The sequence below is a fragment of the Schistocerca serialis genome, chromosome 1 (assembly GCF_023864345.2).
Source record: "Schistocerca serialis cubense isolate TAMUIC-IGC-003099 chromosome 1, iqSchSeri2.2, whole genome shotgun sequence".
Classification (NCBI taxonomy): domain Eukaryota; kingdom Metazoa; phylum Arthropoda; class Insecta; order Orthoptera; family Acrididae; genus Schistocerca; species Schistocerca serialis.
This window is the reverse complement of record NC_064638.1, coordinates 426,297,734-426,323,679: the sequence shown is the minus strand read 5'-3', so window position 1 is coordinate 426,323,679 and position 25,946 is coordinate 426,297,734. Positions and strand designations below refer to the sequence as shown.

The window sequence follows — 25,946 nt, the reverse complement described above, 5'->3', positions numbered from 1 at the left end:
ACAAAATACTAAAAACATTATTGATTTATAGTGCAGCTCTTATAACATGACCTTAATAGCAGTGCACACTTCTGTTTGCAGCTGAAAAGTATTCCGGTGTAAGAAGCAGTTGAATTCTCATATCTTTTTACATCTTGCCTAGCACCTATCTTTATAGTAAGATGAGAAGAGCTTGTGAATTCGTGTGCTGAGAGTGGTGGTGGAACCTTGTTATAGCAATTCCCCATCACGCACCTCAGCTGCAAAGTGAGAGAGCTTTATCTTTTTAATGGGATACATATCTTCAGTGCTTGCATGTTTGTTGCATTTAAAAAATGTGTTAGTGTTTATAATCTTTGGAGGTGCATTGAAAGTTTCAGAACTGAAGGAAACTCTCTCTCTCTCTCTCTCTCTCTCTCTCTCTCTCTCTCTCTCTCTCTATGATTCTCCAGTTTAACTTAAGAAATTATTATTATTAATCATGTGGCAGTTACACATCATATTGGAACACAAATAAAATATGTACATATTTTACAAAGTTGCAGACATATTATTTATATAATGTATCACATTTGCTGTAGTGTCCAAGGAATCTGAAGGGTTTCCAGGGTACGAATTTTGGAGACAATTTTCAACAATGTGTCTGACAATCTGTCTCGGGAAACCACAGACACAATTCGTAGTGGTGGTCTTTCTCCACCTGTGCAGTAGGTCATCATGTCTCCCATGATTAGTCCAGATCCTGTTGAGTGTACTCGGTGCCCTCTGGGGCAGATTAAGCTCCCATGGTTTGTTGTTGACTTGAAGAAAGCTATGGAGCTCTGGAGAAGTATTATTATACCATTATTTTGGCCAAGCTTAGTGGAGATTCAACTTAGGTCCACCAGTTGGGTGGCTGAGACGTGTGATGGGGAATTGCTATAACAAGGTTCCCCCACCGCTCTCAGCGCATGAATTCACATGCTCTTCTCATCATACTACAAAGATGTATAGGGGGAGGGGGAGGGGGTGCCGGAGCGGTCTGTTGTTTCAGGTATCAAATATGTCCTCATGAATTGGCAGCTGCTGGTTGTTGAGGATTTTTTTATATGTTCCCTCGAAAGGATATTCCTTCTCCTCAGGTTAAGTGATGGAATTCAGCTTAGGGTAGGTAGGCAGAATACTGGAGTGGACTTGATTGGGCACAATCCACAATGTTTGATTTAGCAGGGCTGCAGTATTCTGCTACTGAGTCAACAAGGTCCAGGACAGATGATCATAAGAACAAAGCTGCAGAACTCCATGTTGTACATAATTTCTTGACTTCAGTTTAGCTACAGTGTGTTAAATGCTGTTCAAATGGCAGCATTCTGTCAAGTGTAACTCCAAGGTACTGTGGATATATGTTATGGGCCAGGCGAGTACCCTGGAAAAATATGTCCAGTTTTCTGTTGGCTGGGATATTATTCAGTTGAAAGCAAGTGCATTCAGTTTTTGTCATGGTTCACTTGAAGTACCCTTTTATGAAAATATAGTCCCGTTACACTTAGTTCTTTTGTTAATATATCTGCTATTACTCAGTCATCAGCATAACCAAAATTCCCAGACTGAGTGGCTTGCTTATTGGCAATATCCTAATTAAATAGTGACGGAGCTGGGATTGAGCTGTGAGGTAGGTCATTGTTGAGAATCTTCTGCTCACTAGTGATATTGCATGTGATTACCCGAAATGGCCTGTCAGTCAATATGTTGTTAAGAAGTTGTGCTGTTGTGCAGGGTGTTGCCTGGAACAGCTGATCAGCTGATAGAGAGCACTCTACCTCCACTCAGTATCATTAGCTGCAGGCAGATCAATTAATAAAACAGAGATGTTTTTGGAATCCAGCATCTACGTAAGTTGTCACTGAAAGTACATGATCCACACAGCTATGGTTTGGTCAGAATCCAGTCTGTTCAGCAGGAATTTTTCCAAGTATCTCGATACATATTCTCTTATATAGGAGTCTCTCAAGTAATTTGTAAATCAGAAGGGCAATAGGGCAATAACTTTGAGGTCTGATGTTAGGTTTACCTGGTTTTAAGATACCAGTGATATTCGTTTGTTTCATAAGTCATGGACTGGACCCTGTTGGCACAGTGTTGGAGAAAAATTAGGCTAACCATGTTTTGGCATATTTGCAACACTGCAGAATGAATTCCGGATGTATATCACTGAAACCTGGAGCTTCAGCTTATTTAATGTCTTTTGAAGTTGTTGAAATGTCAATGAAAGTGAATGGGAGAGAATATGGGCTGTGATGTGAAATTCCACCACCATGGTTCTTCGTTCTCACTTCACTTGTATAGTGTGAGGTCGGGAAATAGATGATTTTGATCATGGGTGGGCAACAGGTGGCTTGCGGGCCACGTTCAGCCCATGATTGAATTCAATCCAGCCCATGAAAGAAATTCTGAGTGAACACAAAATGAATTTAATGTCAAATAAACACGTTTTTAGGCATAATTTGTTGGCATGGCATGCCGGGGAAGGGGTGATATTCATTTCAGTGTGTTACCCCTTCAACATTAACTTCATGGAAGCCGTAGTTTTGACTTCAAGCACTAGGAGTGTTCCTGTCCCATTCTGATGAGGTAGCCTGCGATCTGAAGTAAGTAAGTGAATCAGGTCTACAGGCCACCAGAGGTTGCCCATGCCTGGTGTAAATGTTGGGGCAGTGTATGGAACCAGCTGTGTTCAGTTTTATGAGGTTGTTGTGTTGTGTTATTTGATTTGTACCTCCCAGGTTTCTGCTTGATTGAAGTCACGTTTTTCAATGGTGTCCAGCCATTTCTGGCAGCATGTGGCATCAAGACTATGCAGCATTTTGTCTGCTGTTTCTTGTTTTCCGTTTGAGAGAAAATCCCCATACAGTTTCTCACCAACCATCCTGGAATGTGCTCCTGCTGTGAATAATACTGCACTGAAAAATCTTCCATAGTTATTGTGCAAGGGAGGAATCCATCCCAAGATCTTATGAAGGTTGTTAGAGAAGTCGGACCAGTTTGCTTTCTGAAAGTTCCATAGTGGGCGGGAATTGGAATCTGTCAGTGAGATCTGCAGGCCCGCTTCCATCACTACTAAATGATGCTGATTGTTTAGAAAGTCAGGCAGAACTCTTTCTGTGATTGCTAGTGGCTGGAGATTATCGTTTGAAGATACAAAACATAGATCAGAATTGCACTTTGCCTCCAAGCAGCTGATCTAAATGTGAATTGGTTCTCGGCATCAAAAATTAGGTGGGGAATGTGCTCTTCTTCCCATGAAATTAAAGCTTCTCCATTGGAGATGTATTTCCATTGCTCATGATGGCTGTTGAAATCATATGTATAAATAGAAGTGTGTGTGTGTGTGTGAATGCCATGGAACTGCGGAAGTTTGTAGATATTTACAATATGTAAATCTCCAGTTTTGTAACTACTTTGTGGATATTGTTAGAGGTTCCTTTTGAGATTAAGAAAGTTTTTTTTTGTGCATATATATGGCGATCTCATAGGCTGGATGGTAAATTGCACCAAGGAGTCACATCGTGGTATTTTACCTCTTGTCATTTTTTGATCTTCATTATTTGCAAGTGTTTCTTGGATAGCAATAGCGATCACATCAACAATATTTTTGCAAGTGGAGAGTTGATAAACCCTTGCATTTAGATCTGCTTGTGCACTCTATTTTAATCTGTAACACTCTAGTATTTGGTCAGAAATATCTAGGTCCTTGGTCTTTAAAAGAACTGTTGTTGATGTTACGTGCCCAAGTGATGTGTTGTGCTAAATTGCAGGGATTGTCTAGCAGCCAATTTTGTTGGTTGTGTAGCATCATGCAGAGGTCACTTGTTGCGTATTTGGATGTTATATCTACGTACGGAAAGTAATAGTAACCTCCAGCTTTGGAAAGAAAAGTAACTTTGTAGTGATTTTGATATGCTTGACTGAGTTTGAGGTCTCATCTCTCATGAACATGTGTTTTACTAGTCAGGGACCACAGTGCTACTATATATGCAGAACTCCATTCAGTATATTACATACCCATTAATATGAGAAGCCTACGCTCTTAACATTTTCATGGTGGCTGTTTTATGTCACATTTCCATTAATTCTGTTGGATATTTGTTTCGAAGAAATCTCAGGTGGCTGTATGGAGCATGCCTGACTAGGGTCGCCTGTACGACCACATTTAAATACATTTATCAGTGACGAACAGCTCTTTTTACTGGTGCAAAGATTCATTAAAATTTCCCTCAATCAGTTTGTGTCTGGGCCACACTTAAATTTTTCCTTATTGCTGCTCAATACTTGCATTAATCAGTTTTTAAGAACCATGTGACACCAATCAGTTAACATAATTACCAACAAAAGGCTGTTTATTGTGTGTGTTTGGAAAATGGAACTAAACCATTGCAAGACTTTTCTTGCTGACAGTCGTACTGCTTAACAGTATTTACTGCTGCCTGCTACTTACCTTGAGGAGACAAAATTCCAGGCCCTCCCAAGAGACACACGAAAAATTATCCAGAACTTTTAGTTCCTTCCACAGGAAAGAGGGATAGTTTTATAAGGAAGGTTGGACAAGAGGAATAGGTCACTGAGTGCCCAGGTTGAGGGGTCTACCTTTAATGAGGATGGGGAGACAAAAATCTGTGTTTAATGAGATGACATACAGTTCATTTTAACTTAGAAACATAAAGCTCATTACAACTGATCCATTTTTACATTAACTGAGTTAGTCTGAGAGCATGAGAAGCATAAATGTGATTTAGGCATGATTACATAAGTGTTCAGTCTTTAACATTTTCCATAAGCTGTAATAAATCAAACTTTAATGGTCGTTCTGACATGTCACACAGTGATGAGCTAGAACATTGTGATAACTGCACCTGCAAGACTGACTGCCACCTGGCAGTATTTTAGGTGAATGATATGGTAAGGAAAATATATAAGTGGAGCAGAGACGACTTAGGATTCTTTCTAGGAATGATGTGGGCTGCAAGTTGGGAAATCCATTGATGACTTTGACAAAGCGTGGGATTGTTATGGCCCAGAACCTGGGAATGAGCATCTCAGAAATAGTGGAGCTGGTTAGCTATTCATGGGTTACTGTCATGAGCACCTATGGAAAGGGGTTGGAGGATGGAAAAATCACAAATAAGTGATAAGACGTTGGACGTCCACACGTCGTAGAATGTGGCGGTCAGAGACTTGCCCAACCTGTAAACCAAGACTGGCATCATTTTATGGCATATCTGACAACAGAGTACAGAATTGGTGCCAGCACATTGTTTTGGAAGACATCGTTTTGTGCAGATTGTTGAACATATGGCTCTGCAGCAGATGACACTTACATGTTCCCAAGTTGACCCAATGATACCATCAGTTATGTTTGCAGTGGGCATGAGACCATCAAGATTGGGCTGTGGACCAATGCAGACATGTCACCTGATGAAGTGAATCACATTTATTGTTACACCAGGTTGATTGTTGCATCCAGATACATCCTCAACTAGGTGAACGGATGCTGGAAACGTGCACTGCGCCATAGATGAAGGCCAATGGGGTCAATATTATTCTATGGGGGGAGGGGACATTCACCAGGGATCCATGGAGCCTGGGGTAGTAATAAAAGATACTATGACAGCTGTGAACTACGTGAGCATTGTTGCGAATCACTTACAACTCTTCACACTTGGTGTCTACCCTGATGGTGATGGCATCTTCCCGAAGGATAACTCTGCTTGTCACAAGGCCAGAATCATGCCAGAGTAGTTTGGGGAGCATGATAGAGAACTCATATTGGTGTCGTGGCCACCAGATTTGTGTGATCTAAACCATGTGGAACACATTGTGATGCTATCAGGTGTCATGTCCCTACCCACAAACCCCTGACCTGTCATTTACAAGAATTGCATGACCTGTATGTAATCATCTGGTACCACATTACTCTGGAAACCTACCAAGGACTTGTTGAATCCATTCCATACAGAATCTCCTCTATGTTGCATTCCAAAGATGGGCCAATGCCTTGTTAAGTGAGTGGTCATAATGTTTTGGGTCATCTCTATACTTTATCCTTACATTGGTATTTGTTGAACGTTTCTTAATTGCAGACTAAAATTTATGCTTTTACCAGTTGTAATGTGAAGCTTACTGAAAATACCAGACTAGTCCATTTTCCCTTATGGGCCATACAGTGCACAAAAATTGTTTGTATACAGTTTGAGCAACTCTTTCTAACACTTTCTCTTCTGTGTAATGTGTACATACTTGACTTTAATCTCTTTTACTGCAAATAAACCCCTTGCCTGATTCAGTGTACACACTGTATGCACATGTTGTGCCTGGCCTGAGCAAACAGTATGTCTGACTTATTGGGTGCTGGCCTCTTGGGGCCACTGAGGTAATGCATGTCATTGATTATGGCCCTCCTGTATCCTTTGATTCCATATCTGAATAATAATTGTGGGATCTTGAGGAACATGATTAGCAGTATTGTGAAATGATAAATTATGTTTATAATAGATGATGAGCCTGGCACTGTCAAATTCTGATGTGTGCTGGTAGACATTTCTCCTCCTTACACGAGGCTTAATTTGATCTCACAAACAACAAAAATATTTTTCCTGAATGAGGAATCTGATGCATAAATTTTTCATAACTATAGAATGTAGAAGAAATTACTTTTTCATATTTTGTGCAGTTTGCATAGTCATGCATCTAATATACTTATGTCAATGTGACCATCTTCAAGCTGTTGCTATTTTAATAGTCTATAGTGTATATACCTGTTTTAGCAGAAGTAATTATTTAGTAAGTTGTGGGAATATCGGTAATATCCCCCTCTGCTGTGTATAAAAAGTGGTGAAAAACATGTCAAGCTATTTTTAAACTTAATCAAACAATAGAAAATCCAGTTTGGAAAAGGATAGATTGCTATTCACCATATAGTGGAGATGTTGTGTCAAGACAGGCACAACAAAAAAACTGCTGAACGAGTGAGCTTTTAGCCAAAAGGCTTTCTTCTAACATAGAAACATGTACACATTCATGCAAGCACAATTCACACACGCGCGGCCACATTCTCTGTCTGGTCCGTGGCCAAAGACAGTTTTGTATGTGTGAGTAGTGCTTGCAGGAACGTGTGCGTGTTTTTTACTGTAGAAGAAGACCTCTTGGTCGAAAGCTCCTTGTTTAGCAGTCTTTCTGTTGTGCCTGTGTGTGACTCGACATCTCCATTATATGGTGAGTAGCAGTCTTCCTTTTTTTTTATCTATACAGCTAATTTATTTTGTCTTAAATTGATTGTTTTCCTTTTTACATTAGCCTATCTTTTTCATAATGTTGCCATTATTTTAAACTTAAGAGACTGGCATATTAGCTGTCATATTTTTCTTTCTTTCTGTCTCTTTTTTTCCTCAACCACGAGCTTATCAATGCATTTTTATTGTTAACAGTATCATGAAACCTATAGTATGTCCTTAACTAGGCACATAAATAGAGGCTTGTCCGTGTTAATGTCTATTGTCTTTTTATATTATAGACGAAAGGTAGAAACTCGTGTGAAAGCACTGACTGATGTGTTAACAAAGGAACTGACTGTTTCACCTGACAAATCATTGCAAGGAGGACTGAGAGCTGCAAGGAGAGCAGTTAGATTGCTAAACAAGTTATCATGTTCTACTCAGGTAAGTGGTTATTACTACAATAAAATTTTTTTACACTGCTTCTCTTATTTGAGAGATTCAGTTTCAAAACCAATTGTAGTCAAACCCCGTTTAAATATCTGTTGCAATACCAGTGAAGGAAAGTTGCATATAGTGGAGATGCTGAGTCGCGATAGGCACAACAATAAGATTCACACAATTATAGCTTTCGGCCATTAAGGCCTTCATCAGCAGTAGATACACACACACACACACACACACACACACACACACACACACAAACACAACTTGCACACACGTCTGCAGTCTCAGAGAACTGAAACCACACTGAATCTTTTTGTTGTGCCTATTGCGACTCAGCATCTCCACTATATGATGAGTAGCAACTTTCCTTCTCTGATATTGTTACATTCCATCCTGGATTTTCCATTGTTTAAATATCTGTTGGTTTTCTTCCATTACCTCTTATTAATATTGTAGTGATTTCTGTAGCAGTCTCTAGCTAGCTGATGTGTTCATGCTTCTCAAAATGGACCTTGCAGTTTGATGGGCGTTAATTTAAGTGAAACACACACACACACACACACACACACACACACACACACACACACACACAGAGGCAAAAGATGTTTGGAGACTAAAAGTCTTTATATGTGTTATGCTTTGTGTGTTTTGACAGCTGGGTGCTAACAGTCGGCACTTTTTTGCATTCCTGTTTGCTGCTAAATTTCTCCTGCATATTGCATCCAGGAAATCCCCTTATTCTTATTATTTATGTTTGAATAATGTGTTTGATTTCTGACATGCAATACTGGAACTTATAAAACGAACACTTGTAAAAGATGTAATGTAATAATATCATGTATTAGAGTGGGACTAGAACAGAGGGCAAGACTGGCAGTTATTCAAAGCACTGTCCTGTAAACTGAGCATGGATGATTTATTGGAGCACTGCCAGTTGTATTTGGCTTACTGAAACATTGCTATCTTGTTAAGAAAATTGTACTGGATTCATACATATTGTAGATGTGCCAGGGTGGTATTAATAGGCACAATTCAGATAATTAATTTAATTTCATGGAGCTCATATTGTGTAGCAGTGGGAAACTGGATGGTTCTGAAGAATTGCCAGACATGTTGAGATGATCTGCCAAATATTTGTCAGTGTTGGTGCCAGTGGTCTATTGCTCTTTTTCTGACTGGCAGTGGTGTACATACAGATTGATTTGTGGTCTTATCATGTCAGATGAAAAGCCATTAGTGACTGCCCAGCATACCAATGTGCAGGCCACATGTAATGATATGCAAGGCACATCTGGAAAAATGAATGATGCACAATTTGTTCGTGGTAATGAGTCCAATTCTGTCTTGGTGTCACTGATTTTGAGTGCAGCACCAAATATTAAGGTGAGAACTATTGAACTGTGGCAGGCAGCAAATTATAGATCCAGAAACCCATAGTTTGCAGTGACCGTCTTAGGTATTGGTTGATGAAGCACTGAAGAATGCAGGATGCATCCAGTATGTTATGAAGCCCATTCTGTGACCACTTCTATGATGTTAGGAAGAACTGCACTCCTAGCAGGATTCTGTTAATCCACACACTTAGCATTTTATCCAAGTGTTCACCAAGATGTTCATCAACTTCCCTGACTGGCATGACTACCATACCTAACCACTGAACATGTTTGGGACAGTGTGGCGTAGCATCTGATGCAATCTGTATTACTGGCAACATCTGTTGACCAACTGCTGTTACAAGTAGAATTAGTGTGGAATACCCCTTCCCAAGGTGACATCGAACACCTCTACCATCACTTTTATGCTTTTATGCACTGTTGGAGAACTGTATTGTAGTTAAAACAGGCACTGTAATCATTGTGTAAGAATCTTTCTGTAAGTATTTTGATATCTTATCACCATTTATGGAAACAATTTGAATAATAAGAGGGGATTAAAATGCTTTAGTCATGTCAGATGATTGGTACAGATTGTTCATTTTCCACTACTATATTTAAGATGTGTGCATGCATGCGTGTGCGTGTTTAAAAACCTATGTGAGAGTACTTTCTGTAGTATACTTGTGAGCAGCTTGATGGTTCAGTGATAAAAGTATAGGCTGTGGATCTGAAGGACTTAAGTTTGATCCTCAGTGAGTCCTAGGGTTTTTATCTGTTACGTATCACTTTTTTTACCTTTGGCAATGTTTGTTAATCTGAAGTCAAGTTGCACCCTGGTCTGGAATCCATGTTAAATTGTAGATGCCAGTATATGAGTAACTGGCTTGGTAGGCCACTTAAAAGGACGGATGGAGGCAACTGCATGTCATCCCCAATAGGAGCATACCTGGTAAAGCACTGTGCTGTTCAATCCAAACTTCATGTTGATGACAGCTTTGCTTTACTACTGTTTTAATGACAGTTTAGTGAACCTATAGCCCTGTAAAGAAATTGGGAAAAAAAAAGAAAACATACAGGACTTATAAGAATATTTAAAGTAATTTACCTGCATTTTGATATGTTATTGTGCATAAAAAAATTATTTTCTTACTGTGTATTACAGAATGGTGTGTAAAATTTAGTGAGTTACCTGTGCCATAGTGCAATTTGCAATTTTGTTTAACTGTTCAAAGTCCTAATTGATTCTCACTTTTCTTTCAAATAGCTACATATTCCAACAACTACCAACTAAAATGATTACTTCCAGTTTTTAGTCATAAATGTTTATTTTTCTTACAGGCATGTGATTTGTTCCTGAAGCTGTGTTCTAGTATATTGAAAGCACAACTAAAACATGTTAAGCGAGAAGGAGCCACTGTACTTTATGTACGTCAGCTTGGAGGCATATTCTTCACAAACTTGGCTGATATGGCCCGTGAGTTTCTGCGTGCTTTTCCAAACTCACCGAGTTGCGCTTCAGGTACACCCATGCTATAACATATTCATTTTTTTACCAATCTGCTGTGGCTAGAAGAAATTTCTTGAGCTCTGTGTGGTGAATGCACATGCTGACAGAATGTGCGAACTTTTGTAAAACTCAACAAATTGGTTAACATTCAACAAAATAATTTTATTGGTAGGAACTGAGATATTGGAACTAGTCTTTTAAGTACAAACAATCCAGATTATTAACATGTAAAATAAGTGAAAGGCAACCACTCACCTGTAGCAAACCAATGCATGGCGCACATAAAAGCATAACAGTAATCAGCATCCACCCTTGCTTCGAGGCCTTGCTCTTTTTCCAGCAAAGTAAACGTTGTCCCCCACACAGTCACCCAAATGTGCTCTCCCTCGACCACAAGACTGATTATTGATGATCGATTCTCGAAAGCAGTTGTGTGAGCTGATGGAGGTGTGGGAGGAGTAGGGCAGGACACAGTTAGGGGGCTAGCAGGAAATAGGTGTTTGAACTGATGACGCTGCCACCACACAATAAGACAAAAGGAGTACAGAGAGTAGAGAAAAACAAAAGAGAAGAGGAGGGAGAGGAGTTGAAGGGGTATGGTGGGTGGAGAAAAGGAAGATGGAGGTGAAGAGGTACAAAGGGATCGAAAGGTGAAGTGGTCAAGAACTAATCCTGTCACACCACTAAGCCAAAATGAAGTGTTTAAGTGAGTCCAGTTATGGGTTGTAATTGAACCAACTACACCAACAGTCTGTCACCTTGATATTCAAGAACACTTTTACCTTATTGAAGATTTATGGCTGCCCTCTAGCTCTTTCTTGATGCAGTGGAACTGCTATGCAGTGCCACTAATCATTTTGTGGGACTTTGTTTCCTGCAACAGAGGGCCCTAGGGCTGTAAGAGAGTTCACATCTCTGCCAATTCAGTACAAAATGACCAGAATGGCACAAATATCTTTTTAGAGAACTCTTTTGTATTGTGTTATTCTTGTATTAAATATTTGCAATGTTTGGTGACACATCTCTTATTATTCAGAACAAAATGCCTGAAGTGAAGCTCGGAACAGCATATAAGAGAATGACATTCGCCCCACAGCTTCTAGCAATGACCTTTCACCCCCCCTCCCCCCCCCCCCCCACCCCCTCTCCCTCTCCCAGTAGAGGTGCTTTCTCTGTACCTTCCAAAACACTGCCAAGCTATAGGGCACATGAAGGCTCTCGACAGATTGCCCCTTGATGATGGCCTGTGCTCATGCTACTCACACCGTCTCAGGAACTCGAACCCAGATTTCCCATTTTACTTGAGTTGTTGCCTGAGCTGCTTCGGCTATCCAAGCATGACTCACGGTTAGACTCAAACTTCCACACGTCATCATCCACGTGTCATACCTGTATTCATATATCCCATTAATGTTGTTCCCATGTATGGGGAACAGTTTATTTGTAAGTCACCGGCTAAATAACAGCCAATAAATATGAAATTCCAGAGCCTGTGTTGCGAAGAAGTATGGTGCAATGTTCATTTGGATGTGCATGTGTTTCTAAAGGAAGAGGTACTGCAGCTACTACAGCTGCAATGAAAGGCACGTAGTGTATTTGCATCTGTGAATATGAACCTCATCCAGCTGTATAAAGGAATGATGACATTGGAAATTTGTACCAGACTGGAACTCGAACCTGGATTTCCCACTTTATACAAGCATTCACCTTACCTTCAGGACCGACCCAAACTCCCATATGTAGCATTTGTCCATATCTTGTAAGGCCTGCATACATGCTGCGAGATTCCTGCCAAAGAGGTACATTTGATATGATCATCATTTTAACCCATAAAGGCATGTAATGCTTATTATGTAATTGCACAGTGTCTATGTTGACAATTCATATGAAACAATGGTCCTTCAGACATTCATGCGTGAATTATCTGGCAGGAATCAGATAGTTTGTGTGCGAGCATCACAAGATCTGGGTAAGTGTGACATTTGGAAGTTTTGGTTGCTCCTGAAGACGCACTCAGTTAGCCAAAGTGGTTAAGGCAACTATCTCACATAAAGTGGGAAATCAGGGTTCAAGTCCCATTCCAGCACAAATGTTCATTGTTGTCATTCCATTATACAGATGGTGGAGGTTCAAATTCGCAACTGCGAGTACATTTAATATCTTTCACAGCAGTTGTAGTTGTTGCAATGCCTGTCCCTTCATATACATACGTACATACATATATATACATATATCTAAAAACAAAGAAGATGTGACTTACCAAACGAAAGCACTGGCAGGTTGATAGACACGCAAACAAACATACACACAAAATTCTGCAACCAATGGTTGCTTCATCAGGAAAGAGGGAAGGAGAGGGAAAGACGAAAGGATGTGGGTTTAAAGGGAGAGGGTAAGGAGTCATTCCAATCCCGGGAGCGGAAAGACTTACCTTTGGGGGAAAAAAGGACAGGTATACACTCGCATACACACACATATCCATCCACACATACACAGACACAAGCAGACATTTGTAAAGGCAAAGAGTTTGGGCAGAGATGTCAGTCGAGGCGGAAGTACATAGGCAAAGATGTTGTTGAATGACAGGTGAGGTATGAGCGGCGGCAACTTGAAATTAGCGGAGGTTGAGGCCTGGTGGGTAACGAGAAGAGAGGATATACTGAAGGGTAAGTTCCCATCTCCGGAGTTCTGAGAGGTTGGTGTTAGTGGGAAGTATCCAGATAACCCGGACGGTGTAACACTGTGCCAAGATGTGCTGGCCGTGCACCAAGGCATGTTTAGCCACAAGATGATCCTCATTACCAACAAACACAGTCTGCCTGTGTCCATTCATGCGAATGGACAGTTTGTTGCTGGTCATTCCCACATAGAAAGCTTCACAGTGTAGGCAGGTCAGTTGGTAAATCACGTGGGTGCTTTCACACGTGGCTCTGCCTTTGATCGTGTGCACCTTCTGGGTTACAGGACTGGAGTAGGTGGTGGTGGGAGGGTGCATGGGACAGGTTTTACTCCGGGTGCGGTTACAAGGGTAGGAGCCAGAGGGTAGGGAAGGTGGTTTGGGGATTTCATAGGGATGAACTAAGAGGTTACGAAGGTTAGTTGGACGGCAGAAAGACACTCTTGGTGGAGTGGGGAGGGTTTCATGAAGGATGGATCTCATTTCAGGGCAGGATTTGAGGAAGTTGTATCCCTGCTGGAGAGCCACATTCAGAGTCTGATCCAGTCCCGGAAAGTATCCTGTCACAAGTGGGGCACTTTTGGGGTTCTTCTGTGGGAGGTACTGGGTTTGAGGGGATGAGGAAGTGGCTCTGGTTATTTGCTTCTGTACCAGGTCGACAGGGTAGTTGCGGGATGAGAAAGCTGTTTTCAGGTTGTTGGTGTAATGGTTCAAGGCTTCCGGACTGGAGCAGATTCGTTTGCCAAGAAGACCTAGGTTGTAGGGAAGGGACCGTTTGATGTGGAATGGGTGGCAGCTGTCATAATGGAGATACTGTTGTTTGTTGGTGGGCTTGATGTGGACGGACGTGTGAAGCTGGCCATTGGACAGGTGGAGGTCAACGTCAAGGAAAGTGGCATGAGATTTGGAGTAGGGCCAGGTGAATCTGATGGAACCAAAGGAGTTGAGGTTGGAGAGGAAATTCTGGAGTTGTTCTTCACTGTGGGTCCAGATCATGAAGATGTCATCAATAAATCTGTACCAAACTTTGGGTTGGCAGGCTTGGGTAACCAAGAAGGCTTCCTCTAAGCGAGCCATAAATAGGTTGGCGTACGAGGGGGCCATCCCGGTACCCATGGCTGTTCCCTTTAGTTGTTGATGTGTCTGGCCTTTGAAAGTGAAGAAATTGTGGGTCAGGATGAAGCTGGCTAGGTAATGAGGAAAGAGGTTTTAGGTAGGGTGGCAGGTGATCGGTGTGAAAGGAAGTGCTCCATCGCAGCGAGGCCCTGGACGTGCAGAATATTTGTGTGTAGGGGAGTGGCATCAATGGTTACAAAGATGGTTTGCGGGGGTAACAGATTGGGTAAGGATTCCAGGCGTTCGAGAAAGTGGTTGGTGTCTTTGATGAAGGATGGGAGACTGCATGTAATGGGTTGAAGGTGTTGATCTACGTAGGCAGAGATACATTCTGTGGGGGCTTGGTAACCAGCTACAATGGGGCGGCCGGGATGATTGGGCTTGTGTATTTTAGGAAGAAGGTAGAAGGTAGGGGTGCGGGGTGTCGGTGGTGTCAGGAGGTTGATGGAGTCAGGTGAAAGGTTTTGTAGGGGGCCTAAGGTTCTGAGGATTCCTTGAAGCTCTGCCTGGACATCAGGAATGGGATTACCTTGGCAAACTTTGTAAGTAGTGTTGTCTGAAAGCTGACGCAGTCCCTCAGCTACATACTCCCGACGATCAAGTACCACGGTCGTGGAACCCTTGTCCGCCGGAAGAATGACGATGGATCGGTCAGCCTTCAGATCACGAATGGCCTGGGATTCAGCAGTGGTGATGTTGGGAGTAGGATTAAGGTTTTTTAAGAAGGATTGAGAGGCAAGGCTGAAAGTGAGAAATTCCTGGAAGGTTTGGAGAGGGTGATTTTGAGGAAGAGGAGGTGGGTCCCGCTGTGACGGAGGACGGAACTGTTCCAGGCAGGGTTCAATTTGGATAGTGTCTTGGGGAGTTGGATCATTAGGAGTAGGATTAGGATCATTTTTCTTCGTGGCAAAGTGATATTTCCAGCAGAGAGTACGAGTATAGGACAATAAATCTTTGACGAGGGCTGTTTGGTTGAATCTGGGAGTGGGGCTGAAGGTGAGGCCTTTGGATAGGACAGAATTTTGTGTGTATGTTTGTGTTTGTTTGTGTGTCTATCAACCTGCCAGTGCTTTCGTTTGGTAAGTCACATCTTCTTTGTTTTTAGATATATTTTTCCCACGTGGAATGTTTCCCTCTATTATATTCATGCATCTCTGAAGGAACATTGCATCATACCTCATCACAACACAGGCACTGAAATTTTGTATTTGTTATTTTCAAGGGGTTACATCAAGGACTGCCTGTACACAGTGCCAATCAGTGACATCGCTGTCCTAAGCGCACAGGTCATTGAAGCAGTCAGAATTGTTGATGCAGTAATGCTGGCCTGTACACGAGCAGAACTCAAATATCACCTTTATGTTCTTTGAGTGACAAGTGGGGGAAATATTAAAATTCTGGCACAACAGAAAACAACTTTTAAAGCTGCTAAATGTTTTTATAAATACCATGATGGTGTGTCTGTAACAGTTTTCAAGTTATGGTATTTTGAAATATTAACAGGGCTTTACAAACACCCGTATATATTAGAAAGCAAACACAGATGAAAAGTGGGCTTCAACCACAAAATTAACTGAATAAAATATTCTTAGTCTTCAAATCACAATAGAGCTGTCACTGCAATGTCATTGGGAGTAGAAACCACTGACTGACTGTCAGTGGTTTTTACTTCTGATAATGACGATGGCGAGAGCTGTCAAAAGCTCGAGTGTTTTGGCCAAAGTGACACTGCTTGAAATGAAATAATTTTATACAGGCATGCCCAAATAGCAGACTCAGGGGACACAAGATGAATTATTAGACAGTTTTTGACTTTTGTAGTCCTGTCTTCCTCAGTTGTGTGTAATATTGGACAGTTGTTTATTTTAAGGTGATGAAGAATGAACTAACGCAAATAGATAACAATAAAAACCTATGTTCCTGACTTTATTTGTAACTAAAATATTTAATCATATTGGGCAGGAGTAACCCCCAACCGTTGTCTTTGAAAAGGGTTTTGTATGTATTAATTGGGGCGGTGTTCCTTTTTTCCTCCTTCAGTTTGTGTGTTAATTTAAGTATGTAATAATTGGCATTGTCTCTCCAAACATAGTTTATAATAAAGCTCTTCTGATAGTGCTAGTCAGTACCTAGAACATACATCTAAAATATTCTTGAATATTCCTCTATTCTACTGACATTTTTGTATTTATTTGCAGCATTTGTGGTCTGGGCAAGTTCTGAGCTCACTTTATTCACATCTCATCTTATAAAGCAGGTTTTCATGCCACAGTCTGCTATAACAAGCCTTGCAGAAAGTGTAACTTGCATCAGAGGCCAGTGTGACCAGGTAAGTTGCTGTAGAATTTTTTTTAGATCAGTGTAGCAATAAACTTGAATTACGTAAGTATTAGATGATAATAATAATATTAGTTGATAATTAATTTTCAGTTTTGTTGAGTCTTGTACCACAAGGAAAAGCATGAGAGAGGATGTTGTTATGGATGGCCGGTATCCTCTTTCTACAACACAAATGCACACGTGCATTAATACAGTTCTTTATTAACATGAATTGTTTACTTTACTTTACTTTACTTGAATAGAGTCCATGTGTTGTGGTACAAGCTCATCAGTAATAGTCCTCTTGCAGACTGATGTGAAGTACAATTCTGGTTGAGGTAAACTAGTCCCGCTATAGTCACTAATCTGGTTGCTGTCTACTGTCGTAACCTGTGATGAACTAAACCCACCCTGTGAGTAAATTGACAGATGCCAAACTGGATGATTGAATGAGACTGAGTGATTGAAGTGAGTGCCTTCCGGTCTGCGGTGGTGGCCTAAATACATGCTGTCGAGAGGGCATTGGCAGCATTTTGCTTGTGGGTGTCTCTCTGACCTCTCTCATGATAGCCGTGCTTGATCCAGTGCCTACTAATCGATCCTGGCACTTAATCTTTGCCGACCGATGTGCTGGTGATAGCTTATGCCAGCACATTCTTCCCCCTTGAAATGCTGCACCACTGATATGTAGGGAGGATGCGAACAACAGTGGGGGGGAGGAGGGTGGTGGGGAGGCTGGACACTGGACGTAGAAAAGAGCCAGTAGCCGCGACTGTGGAGAATGGCATACTTCCGACCATACCCCGCCATCTGGCTTGAGAGGCAACAGGAACATCCTCTGGAAAACTGCTGCCTTGGCACGACAGCAAGGGGGGATGGTAAAGGTGAGTGCGCATTGCCCATCTGCTCCTCCTGGGGTGCCATGGTGTCACCAGTGGGGGGGCTGCGAAGGCCCCACAGTCCCGTGCAGCCATAAATCTGGTGGAACAAAAGCTGGTGGCAATGCTGCAAACCTTTGGGCCCTGCAATCAAGTACATAAAAGAGCCAATGCATTCCTGGATCACACCTGTTTCCCAGTGACCACGGTTGCCAACAACTGTGAAAAGAGCAGGATTGTGCAGTGCAAAATGATACTTGTGGATTATTGGTGGCGGTGGATGCTGCGGTGGGTGTAGCAAAGGTAGCAGCGTCCAATGGTGGCAGCCATACATAAGTTCCACTGGTGATGGTCCATCTTGTGGGTAGGGAGCAATAGGAGGCAAGAAAAAGTTGCAGTGCCTGTTCCCAAGTGTGGGTGGAGTGAAGCTTGGGTATCTGTTGTTTAAAAGTGCATATGAAACATTCTGCTTCTCCGTTGGACTGGGAGTAAAACGGAGCAATTGTTAGATGACAAATGCCATTTCATTCACAAAACTGTTCAAAATTGCGTGAAGTGAACTGTGGTCTGTTGTCCAACATAAGTACTGCTGGCAAACCTTCTTTGCAAAGTATGAAGGACTGTGCTTGAATGGTGCTATAGGATGTGGTAGAAGCCATAGGCACTGCAAATGGGAGCTTGCTAAAAGAGTCTACCACTATGATCCAACAAGTGTTCCAAAATGGTTCTGCAACGTCTATGGCACTTGTTACCATGGGGATAGTCTTAGGCCAAGCTGAGAATGCCTGTGGTGGAGCGGATTGGTTTTCTGCACATGCGCGAGACTGTGATGTCATCTGTTCAATGTGGGCATCCATGCCCTGCCAAATACAGTGGTGGTGCGCTAACTGTTTAGTGCAAACAATTCCCAAATGTCCTTGGTGAAGCAGTTGTAACACATCCTTTTGCAAGACTGGGAATAAGCACACGCGATTGTCCTCTGTCATTTTGAACTAGAATCTCACACTGTTGAACTGAAAGGTTATGCTGACATGCAAAATATTGGCGTACAACTGAGTTCTGGATACTATTCAATGAACGAAGCCAAGACATGTGAATGTAACGCAACAAAATCCTGAGAGCACGGTCTGCTTCCAGGGCCTGTGCTATTTTTTGTAGTGCAATGGAAAAGATTCCAGCAATTCAGAGTCCTGTTGATTTGGCAACAAGATGCAGCAGAATCAGAGTCTGGGCCAATCGGAAGGCGAGACAGGGCGTCTGCATTGCCATTCTTTGCTGTAGGTCTGTTCACAATTTCATACAGACATTGCGAAAGTAACAAAGCCCAACATTGCAATTTTTGAGCAGTGCACGTAGGAACTGGCTTTGACAAATGAAACAAGGACTGCAGAGGCTTGTGATCTGCACTAAATGGAACTTGCGACCAAACAGATAGTAATAGAATTTTGTCACACCATATACAATAGCAGGAGATGCTCTTTCAATAAGTGAATAATTGAGCTGAGTTTGAGTTAACAACTTTGAACCAAAAGCAGTAGGTGTGTCTTGGGCATCAATTCTGTGTGAAAGCACAGCCCCAATTCCATAGAAAGTAGCATTGTCTTGCAAAGCTACTGGCTTGGCATGGTCAAAATGCACTAAAAATCTGTCACTGAGCAAGGCATTTTTGAGCTTTTCAAATACGTCTTGACACTCTTTGGTACACACACAAGGCACATTTTTCAGATGCAAGCGATGCAATGGAGCCGCCATCTGAGCAGCATTCGGTATGAATCAAATGTAGTTCATCATCGCACCTAGTACTGACTGCAGTTCAGACACATTGCGAGGAACATGCAGATCATGGATCACAAGCAAAAGAGACTGGAGGGGGATGCTCACAACACTGTCCATCACATGACTTAAGTAGTGTAGTTCAGTTTGAAAAAAGTCACACTTTTTGAGACGACACTTGAGTCCTGCTTCTGAAACCACTCGAAGAAGAGTATACAAATTGTTGATGTGTTCCTTTGGTGTTTGACCTGAGATGACAGTATCATCAAGGTAGTTTGAAAAAAATGGCACTTTTGCCATCAGCTGTTACAAAGGTGGCAGGTGCGGAAGCTCTGCCGAAGAGCAAATGTAAATACTTGAACAGTCCTAAGTATTTATTCACAACAAACACTTACTGTTATTCTTCATACAATGTAATTTGCAAGTAGACTTCATGCAAATCTGTCTTAGAAAAGTAATGTCCTGCACCAAGCCTGTCCATGAGTTCCTCGGGGCGAGGTAACAGATAAGTGTCAACTACTGTCTGTGGGTTGACTGTAGGCTTGAGGTCAACACAAATGCAAATGCAACCAGAAGGCTCAGGCAAGAAAGTGAGAGGACTTTCCCAGTGACTAGCTTGAGTGGGAGCACTTACACCATTATTTTGCAATTCTTTCAATTCACTGGCTACTTTGTTTCTTAAAGTAATTGGAACGGGGCAGGCCCGGAAAAACTTAGGCTGTGCCTTTTCTTTCAGTGTTACAGGTACTAGAGACTTATTAGCTTTTCCCATTACTTCTGAAAATAGTTCAGAAAATTCTTTAAGCAAGCTAGCTACACTGTCTTTTGGTTCAAAAGCAGACACTGAAAGCTCATTTTCTGGGATGCTAAGTGCAAACAAATCAAAGGCATCTGAACCAAATATGTTCTCACTGTCTCTTGATATCACTGTCCCAGTGTGAGATTTGTAAGTGGCAGGCAAACTACACTGTCCAAGCACTGGAATTTCCTGTCCGTTGTAAGCAGTGAGGTGCCATGCACACATGGGTTCATATTCCATCCTTGTCGCCACTGTAGATTCTTGTACCACAAGGAAGAAAGGGATAGGATGTTGTTATGGGTGGCTGGTATCCTCTTTCTACAACACATGTGGATTAATATGGTTCTTTATTTACTTAACTTGAATAGCGTCCATGTTTTGTGGTACTAGCTCATCAGTAGTAGTCCTCTTGCAGACTAATATAATGTCAATAAAACTAGTCCCACTATAGTCGCTAATCTGGTTGCTCTGTACTGTCGTAGCCTGTTATGAACTAAACCCACTCACTCTCTCACACATCCAGTTTGCATCTGTCTGTTTATGCACAGATCGGGTTTAGTTCGTCACAGGCTATGGCAGTAATTAGCGACCAGATTAGTGACTATTGCAGGTCTAGTTTTATTGACTTAACAACAGTCTGCAAGAGGACTATTACTGATGATCTTGTACCACAAAACGTGGACTCTATTCAAGTTAAGTAACAGCTACCTGTTCATGTAAATAAAGAACCATATTAGTCCATGTGCGCATTTGTGTTGTAGAAAGAGGATACCGGCCACAATAACAACATCCTCTCCCTTGCTTCCTTCTGGTACAAGACTCTCCAGATTTGAACCATGGACATTTCGAAAGTGTACAGAATACTAATTCAGTGGAAAAAGAAAGGGGGGAGAAGCGAGACAAGGCTCATTGATCACTAAAACTACTCACAGTGCTAATTCGTGTGTTGTTCTTCATTCTCACAAAAAATGCTGTTAGCGGTATCATTACTGTGTCTCCGTTGAAGGCTTTCACTGGAAAATGCCAGAGAATTCATGGTCTTTCAGTATTGGTATGTACATCTGAGGATCTGTGCCTTCATGAAACTGTTTTCAATGTATCTCCTCCTACTTCTTGAACTGATGGATTCCAGGTCACTACAAATAACATGATCTGAATCCTCTATATTCTCTGGTATCTTCACATGGAGGTGTTATCATTTTCTTGGTTTTTGTAACACACATTTCATTTTATTTTTTGTTTAATTTGTATAAAATAATGAGCGACAAAGTAAAAAAGTACATGCTTTCTCATTTGCATTTGCCTTGTATGTAAGAATATGCATGTTGCACTGAGATGAGAGGTGTAGATTAGACACTTTGATGTATAAAGACTAAGGGGTAGATGGATACTTTACAAATGAAACAGGCATTGAGCAGTGCACAAGCATGTAGAAGTGGTAAATTGGTCAACCTTTGTACAAAATGTTTTTTAAGAGCTAACACACACACACACACACACACACACACACACACACACTCACACAGAGAGAGAGAGAGAGAGAGAGAGAGAGAGAGAGAGAGAGAGAGAGAGAATATGCACACATTTAAAGTTATCTCCTGATTCTGCACTATTACCTGAGTGGCTACAGCTTCAGGAGATAAAGGTTATGTATGCTTGAGGTTTGTGTGTATGTTTCCAGTATTGAAGGTGGACTTGGTCTAAAAGGTAAACAATTTATTGACCCTTTGATTTGCCTGTCCATTGTTCATTACTTCCTTTATTTGATGACTTGTGAGCTAACCTCTTTGAAATTGTACTAATTGTAGTCTGTATTGGAGTCCCCAGAACACACACACACACACACACACACACACACACACACACTGCATGACAAAAAAAGTTGAAATATCCAGAAGGGAAGGAGAAAACAAACTGAAACTTCAGGGGACAAATAAATGGAGTGAAACTGAACTGGTGGAGAGACTATGTGACATTATTTCTGTAATTAGTAATTACAAAATCGAGCCAAATTTTTAAAGACCTTGGCAGTATGAGCTCACTTATCAGTAGGACATTGCTGCCCTTCTGACCTGGATGCATGCACTTATTTGGTTGGAAAGGGTGTCACAAAGCTGTTGTATCCTCCCCGGAGGCAAGCTGGCACACAATTGTTGTAATTAGTCCTTGATATCGTTGATACTGGCACTGGGCCAGTGTTGATGCCTGAGCTGGTCCTGTTCATGATCTATTGGGCACAGATCTGGGTCTTTTGCTGGCCATGAGAGCACCTCAGCACCATGCAGACAGCTCATAGAGACACCTGCTATGTGTGAACGAGGATTGTCCTGTTGAAAAATGGCACCACAGTCATGTTGCATGAGAGATAGCACACTAAGATGCAGGATGTCCTTGATGTGCTCTTGTGTCATACCAGCGGAAACCTGTGTAGTCATCGCTGATGGCTCCGAACACAATAACATCAAGAGTAACACCACTGTACCTTACCAAATCATTGCACGAATGGGGCCTCTTCTCCATATCGTCTTTCTGCTAGCTGATGTCGATCTTCCGGGATAGTGCAGAACCATGGTTCATTGCTGAACACCAAGTAATGCCATTCATCAGCAGTCTGTCTCTTCCTGGTCATGGCACCACTCCAAATGCAGCAATTTGTGTTGTGATTTTAATGGCAGTATATGCATGGGACAGTAGTTTCCTAGTCTGCCTGTTGCTAGTCTCTGACCGATTATGTGTGACAGCACAGAGAATGTTTGAGGAAGTCCGTTACTAGTTCTTGGATAACAGACACATGTGTGAAGGGGTTACGATATGCTTGGTGCACATTATTGTGATTTTTCCTTATGAAGTACAGAAGCGGTCGACTGAAACCTTGGACATTCCCTTGCAGTCCACAACTGTCACATCCAAATGCCCCATAAATCTGGATATTGCACAATTTGACCAGTTGTTCAAAGCCTGTCACATCCTGATAATGCTGTCTTGCTCCAGTATGCAGCATCTCTGTGTCCATCACAGTGATCGCTCAACCTCACACCTCTTTTATAACCTACCATACATGGTAACAACACTAAACATGAAGAACACTAATGCACTCTCACGATTGCTCTTACTTTTTGAGTGAATTTCAGCACTATAATAATTTATGTACCCACTAAGGGTGAGTAAATGTACTAAGTTAAATTGACAAATAAAACTCCAGGTTGAAATATCAGCATTATAAGGAAGTGATAGACTGCTGTTCACCATAAAGATTACATGTTGATTCACAGACAGACAGAACGACAGGACTGTTACATGTTTAGCTTTTGGCCAAAGCCTTCTTCAGAAAAGGAAACACACACACACATTTTCATTCACATAAGCAAACACCCCTCATGTGCACATGACTGCCACCCCTGGCAGCTCTGACTGGAGTGCCATTCTGACCTGAATTGCTGGAGGTTGCAGTTGTGTGTGTGAGAGGTGTGGTTGCTTGTGTGAATGAATGTGTATGTGTGTGTGTGTGTGTGTGTGTGTGTGTGTGTGTGTGTGTGTGTGTGTGTGTGTTTACTTTTCTAAAGAAAGGTTTGTTCAGAAACTAAATGTGTAAAAGTCTTTCATTGTGCCTGTCTGCAACTCAACATACCATCTCTATGTTAAATTGACATCTGACCATGTCTTCTCAGTCCTTAACTTATGTCAGGCAGTGTATGTATCTGTGACAAATCATTCTTTACCTGGCATGAAATACAGTGCTGTACTCCACCTCTCCACCCTGGCCTCCCTTTTTCTTGAAAGTAAAAATGCACTTATATTACAATGTACTACATGTTTGCTCATTAAACTCTGTCCAGTTTTTTCTTCTTCTCTTCAATGAGTAGATTCAATCCATTTAGTGTCATTTTGAATGGGTTGGAAAATACCAGTCTATAGCTGGCATATCCCCTTGGATACCAAAGATTTTCCAGCTATAAATTTCTGTATATATGGGAATAGGAGGAGGTAAAAGAGTGCCAAATCTGATTGAATATAGTAGATGTTCTACAATCCAGCTTTAAAATAATTCACTTTTCCTATTCCCAAATCACATCTGTGTATAAGGTCTATTGGTCTTATCAAATGTGATACTTTTTCTTTTGTATTCCGGACCTCTTCTCATGTAGTTTTTCATCCACTCACTCCAAATACTTAGTGGTACTCACCAGTTATTGTTTTAGCCTTTGCAAGGTAATCAATAAGAGGAATCCCTTTAGTATTCCAGAAACATTAGCTGTAAGCTTTCCTACAGATGAAAAACAGACTTCACCTTTTTTGAAGTAGGACAACTGACTTCCATCAACTGCTTTGATTGCTGTTCTGTTTCTGGTGGGAAGTGGGCAAACATTGTCTCATCTATATTAATGTATCTTCACATGAAATTAGTGAGATTTATTTTAAATTTATTCATTTGTAACAGAGAAATTTGTTATTGTGTTTAATTTGGTGGGTGGTTGACAACTTAGCTCCAGTTTTTCACAAAGCTGTCACATAGTTATGTCTTGTTGTGAAATGTATGATACTATTTAAGTGTTTTCTTCTTTTGTTGTAACTTCAGTGTGTTGTCCACGTCACTTAGTGTCCTCTCCATAGCTGTGTGAATTAGGTCTTGATTTACGGTATTTTGTCTTGTGATATCCTATACTGTCAGCTATTTCACATAACTTTAATGGATAATTGTCCAGTACCTTATTGTGCACTTTCTTTATGTTTTCATCTGCGGTTGCAGTTTTGGACTGTTTTCATACAGATCATTTTCAAGATAAGTATGGCCATGTTTGAGTTCAGCTGCCCATTTCATAAATGTTGGAAATGTAAGTGAGGTGTCTTCCGATGAATTTTCGTTAGTGACAAACAGTCCAAAATTATTAATTTTGTGATAACAAGACATTTTAGTTTATATATTTTGTGGGGCAGCAGAGATAATGATAATTTAGTAAGTTTATGGTTGGTTGTTATTCAGTTTGCCATCTTTCTCACTCGAGCCTGGCAACTAAATTTATGGTCAGCCAGAAAACGAAGGGAAACATACTGACCTTAGTTTCCAGTCTACACAGCCACATTCTGGTCCAGCCCACTGAAAGAAAAGTTTCAATTCTCCTTCTGCTTAGCGGGATCAGGACTATGATTTTAAATGAAAGTATAAACTTCTATTTAATACTTATATTGAGTGAAGTTTCTCATGTACAATACTTGGAATTCACAATGTTCAATTGAAAATAAATCTTTCTATCCTAACAACACAACTAGCAGTTAAGAGGCGACCTCTATGGTATGTTCCTACCAGATTATCTTTCGCCCTGACTAATAATAAAAGTTTGCAATAAATGTTCAAAATTAATGCTCGCCATAAATATGGAAATAATAGTCACCACGTGCCAAGCGGATTTGTAATTCTCAAGGACGGCACACCAGCAGTTACATTGGTGAATTCCAAGCAATCCATTTTTACCACAAATACGCGATCCGTCACAGTCCACCTCTGACGTCATCCGAGGCAGAGCGCAATCCGACGTTTAACAGACATGAATCTTACAGTGACTGAGTGCGAAGTGAACCTTACTACTGCCTCTCAGGCTGTATTTATATAGGTGCCGGAGTGGACGGCTGAGGGAACATATGTTGTCTACGGCTTTCTGCGTACTGCAGCAGCCTCCGAACGACTGCTTTCTTCGACACACAATCTTTAATAACAGTTATAAATTAATTTAGAAACTTCTTAATTTTTAAACTTATTCAAATAAGTTATTTGAAAGCACAGCTTGCTTGAATGAAAATTTTGCCTTCTAGAATTTTTATACTGGAACTAA

General features: G+C 41.2%; 1 protein-coding gene across 2 annotated transcripts in view; it reads left to right on the top strand.

Annotated features, from left to right (window-relative positions):
• The window catches only part of LOC126472268 (exocyst complex component 8), a 109,293-nt gene that overhangs the window by 49,963 nt on the left and 33,384 nt on the right, over positions 1–25,946 (top strand). For both annotated transcript variants that reach the window (XM_050099924.1, XM_050099925.1), the window contains exons 8-10: positions 7,526–7,670; positions 10,388–10,568; positions 16,548–16,678. In XM_050099924.1, the coding sequence (XP_049955881.1) occupies positions 7,526–7,670; positions 10,388–10,568; positions 16,548–16,678 (457 nt within the window). The remainder of the gene's footprint in view (positions 1–7,525; positions 7,671–10,387; positions 10,569–16,547; positions 16,679–25,946) is intronic.